The sequence below is a fragment of the Etheostoma spectabile genome, chromosome 8, assembly GCF_008692095.1.
Source record: "Etheostoma spectabile isolate EspeVRDwgs_2016 chromosome 8, UIUC_Espe_1.0, whole genome shotgun sequence".
NCBI classification, from domain to species: Eukaryota; Metazoa; Chordata; class Actinopteri; order Perciformes; family Percidae; genus Etheostoma; species Etheostoma spectabile.
This window is the reverse complement of record NC_045740.1, coordinates 31481008-31485458: the sequence shown is the minus strand read 5'-3', so window position 1 is coordinate 31485458 and position 4451 is coordinate 31481008. Positions and strand designations below refer to the sequence as shown.

The window sequence follows — 4451 nt, the reverse complement described above, 5'->3', positions numbered from 1 at the left end:
ATATACATATATATATAAATGTGCAAGTCTGATGATAAACCAAACTGATTATCATGTTTCTCAACTGTGTTCACCAAAAGGTGGAAAACATGGCTGATTTGTGCTACAAAGCAGTGACTTTGAAAAGCAAAGACATCCGTCTGTCATGAGTTCAGCAGGATGGCAGATGGCCGACTACCTGTCTCGCTTTGCCAGACCTTCCTCCAAAGTGCTGCGGAGGAGGGTTCACACAACTTTCCTATTCAGAAGTAAAACCTGCTCTGGTTTATCGGCATTTCTTTAAACCAATCACAATTGTCATGGGCGGGGCTAAGCTCCGGACGGAGCCACTGTGCCACTGCTAAATGGTCTCAGGAAGGAACTAGTTCTGGTGGAACATGTACGTTCGGAACATCATGTGGGTCTGGTTTCTCCGGAAATCCAAAGCCAGACCGTCATGGCGGTTTGTTCAGAATCCGATCTCATATTTTACTGAAATAGCTCACGTGTTTCTGAATACATTTTAAGGAGAAGTAGGCTGTGCAGCTGCTGAATCTTCATCTCAGATCAAAGGTCAGTTTGAAAGATTTTCCTCAGATTTTGAGAGACTCGGGTCACGCTCATCCCGCTCCTCGTTTCTGGGTTAGCTTTCCACCAATCAGATTGGTCATTGAGTCCGACTGCCGGCAGTGCCCGCCTTCCGACCAATCGTGTCAGGTCAGCCAAAATGAAGGCCAACGGCCCCCCCGGCCCCTCTGGCAGACGACGGCACGGAACACACCGACCAGACTCGAGTCAGCGACCTCGCCTGACTGTCTGACAGCCGATTATCTGGTTGGTGTGTCAGGGCCAATCAGAGAGCTTCATCTGATCCAGAATGTTGCTGCCAGGGTTGTTGGACCAAACAAAACTGAGCATATAACCCCAGTTATCAGATCTCCTACCCCTGACCCTAGGAACCTGGCAGACCTCTCAGGTCTGCTGGTTCTGGACTACTGGCGGTTCCCAGAGTCATAACTAAAACAAGCCTGAGCTGCCATTAGCTTCACTGTTGCTCAAATATGGATCAAATTACCAGAAGAGCTTAGATTTGAAACAACTAGTACAGTGCCTATTCAAAATGTGCCTGTTCCCTTAACAAATGTAACACTTCAAACAGCCTTAGTGGTTTAATGATTGACGTTAACATTAAAAGTACGGATTTGACTGACGGGGGGGTGAGCAGAGGTCTCAGTGAGGAGGAGCGGCAACTTTTCCCCTAAGTGAAATGCTCTTAGTGAATCTCATCTAGGCTTTTAGTGGGAAGATTAGAAATAACTTTTTTATTGAGTTTCCTCTTAGCAAATTGCTTAGTGACTTTCTCTGAGTGGACCTTTGTGGTGAAGGGTATGGACCCAGGGGAGCCAGGGTTATGGCAGCGCCTTTTTTTCTCTACCTTTAATGTGCGGTCGTTTATTAATACCCAACACCCAATGCTGGGGGTACCCAGGAAACCAAGTGTGAAGTAGATTGAATGGACGGTTCATGAGATATTTCAAACAGACAAACAGACACACACACACACACACACACACATACACACACACACACACACACACAGTTCCCCAATGTATTTCCCGAGTTGATGTCGAGCTCCCACTTGAGATCAAAGGAGATGATGGAGCCCAGGAAGCTGGACTCCAGCCCAGAACAACGGGGTCTGTTGGTCAATTTCTTTAACTGTCTATGGTATTTTGACTGCAGTTTAAACACTAGCTGTCAATATTACATATTGCACCTTTAAATTGTTACATTTTACTAATTTAGTTGCTGGTCCGTGTAATTTTAAGACACAGTAGGTAAACTGAAAAAGTCCCTGTCTAGCTCCAGACCTGTCGGCCCTGTAGGAGACCTGCATGGGTTGCAGGAGGGGGGGTAAGGGTTTTGTGGTGAGACAGAACAAGTGATCAAAAGACTTCATAACCACCGAGGGTCTGTGGTCAGTCAGTTCGGTTATCGTTGATCTGCTTTATGATGACGAGCTGATGGGATTACATTTCATTGGCTTTGTACCTCGTAGGATTTCATGTGACTGTATGAGGTTAGGATGACCTGCCACATCCGTTCAAGTGAAATTTAACAAATGAATTATTAAATGTGGAAATTAAAATTAATCTTCAATGTTATCTGTCTTTAGTTAGGGTCAGTCATTGACCAACTGTTAACTGATTATTCATTAAAAGGTGTAAGTTGGACATGGGAGATATGTTGTCTTACCCCATATAATTACTTTTTCAGTCTATTTCTCACTCTACTCAGTACACACTCTTTTCAGAAAATACACGTAGTCAACAATATAGCTCTATAAATACATCAATTCATTTTTTTATTAAAAATAGAAAGTCCTTACACCTTTAGGTTTGCAAAATCATGCATCCAATTATCACAACATTATTACATATTATTATTATTATTATAACAATGCTACATCTTTAGTGTTGCTGACTGCGGCCCTGGGTGTTGTGGTGCTGATTGTAGATATCCAGAGCCCACTGGGAGGTTCCGCTGTAACAGAACTGTTTTCCTTTGGTTGTCTGGACTCTGCAAAGCATACACACGAGAAACAGGACAAGAGAAATCAACACGCCACTGAAACCAGAATGTGTTGATTAAACTGCAACATAATCCTACACATAGCCAGATGTAAATACCATGGGGACCATAGTGCTAATAATACTTTGGTCACATCAGTGATGATGAGTAGTTCATCAGGACCCACTGAAACTCAGATTATCCACCTTCTTTTGTCTGTGCTTTAAAGGAAGTTATTAATGATAACGGATGCTGTGGCGTTGTGATCATGTCTGGAGGTCATGGTCATCCATCTTTCTATTCATCATGTCCTCACCACTTACAAGACAAAAAAAGGAAGAAGGACGATGCACACACTTACATGAATGCCTTGTTGGGACAGGCGCTGTGGGTCTTGGTTATGGTGGACACACGCTTTAGTGGTATTCTCTGTGTGTAAAAGTTGAAGCAGCACTCTTTAGGAGCCGTGCTGTACTCCACAGCTTGGACTGTGAGGAAGGTAAATGGATTAGATCAGATTAGATTCAACTTTATTGTCATTACACATGTACAGGTACATTGGAACGAAATGCAGTTTGGATCGAGTCAGAACCAACATGAAACTCTGAAGATGAAGACACACAATCACAGATCACTCACGTGTGGCGTTGCAGCAGCAGGCGGAGAGCAGCAGCAGCCCCAGGGTGAAGCAGAGAGTCTTCATCATGCTGTCAGTGAAAAGATGATGATGATGATGATGTTCTTCTTCTTCTTCTCCCTTTGCAGTGATCGACTCCTAGCATTGCGTCCGATGAAGATATATATACCCTGTCCATTGTGGAATCAAAATGATGTCAGCGTTTCCATCCAAACATAATCATAATTCTTCCATGATGAGACATAAGCGTCAGAATTCCCCTACAGATCTTCCACTGAGAGCTGTGTGTAGTTGGGGGACGGATGTCACCAGTGAAGGGAAAGGCCACGGCTCTGTTGTGAAGATTGAAATCATCTCCCCTAACTCAGAAAACCAACAAGTATTCCACACGTTTATCGTATATGTCTCAGTGCATTATTAGTCCATGGAAAGATCATCATGCGCATTAAAGTTCTTTTAGACATTTAGAAGTTTTACACAGAGCAGATAAAGTACAAACAACATAAACCCATTTTTATTCTTACATTTAAGTCACAGGGACATGTTGTTCTAAAGGTTCTCATAAAATTAGCTTAAAGTCATCTTCTGTTTTTATATTTACTGTACGCATTTCACATTTCCAGAAGAATATTGCAACATGACAAACCAACCAAACTGGTCCAAACCATTTCTTAAAGCAGTAAATCAGCATTTTGGGAAATATGCTTCTTTGTTCTATGGTGAGAGTTAGATGATCAACCCACTCACGTATTGATCTTCTCATCTCATAACTAGGAAGCGTGCTTAGCAAAATGTCTAACTAATCCGTCAAAGAACTGCGCTGAACATAACTTTATGTTTTTGATTATCTTTACTATTGCAAATAAAGTACCTTTCACTTATTACTTTTGTGTTAAATGTGATAATCTGTGAAAGCGCATGCCTCTGTACTTTAGTTAAAAGTTGCAGGTTATGTCAATGAGATCTCTGTCTGACTGACTGTGCTTACAAAACACACACAGCATACTGACAAAATATAAAATAAAAATGCTTGGAATAGTTTTTGGCTTTAAAGAAAGATCAAAGTTCAGGGTTTCGTAAGTAGAAATCAGAGGGTTGTGGGATTATAAATAAACGGTAAACTACATCACCAGTTTATCATGAGTCAATTTCCTCCTTCATGCAAATATGTGTGGTGCAGACCCAAGGGATGGAGATAGCATCATGCTCAAAAGATCTTATCACAGCTGGTTTTAGACGTGCACACACACACACACACACACAC

At 42.1% G+C, this 4451-nt stretch overlaps 1 protein-coding gene and 1 long non-coding RNA gene across 2 annotated transcripts in view; one reads left to right on the top strand and one right to left on the bottom strand.

The window, feature by feature from the left end:
- Window positions 1–1297, top strand: part of LOC116693511 (uncharacterized) — an 11200-nt gene extending 9903 nt beyond the window's left edge. Inside the window, exons 2-3 of the long non-coding RNA XR_004332947.1 lie at window positions 956–963; window positions 1286–1297. This is a non-coding gene — a long non-coding RNA (uncharacterized LOC116693511). The remainder of the gene's footprint in view (window positions 1–955; window positions 964–1285) is intronic.
- A 1138-nt stretch (window positions 1298–2435) lies between these two features.
- Window positions 2436–3468, bottom strand: LOC116693477 (C-C motif chemokine 4-like). Its single transcript, XM_032522480.1, has 3 exons — window positions 3190–3468; window positions 2912–3038; window positions 2436–2559 (listed from the first exon to the last, which is right to left on the bottom strand). Exons 1-3 carry the CDS (start codon window positions 3254–3256, stop codon window positions 2451–2453), a joined length of 303 nt encoding a protein of 100 aa, XP_032378371.1. The 5' UTR covers window positions 3257–3468; the 3' UTR covers window positions 2436–2450.
- Window positions 3469–4451: the final 983 nt, after the last annotated feature.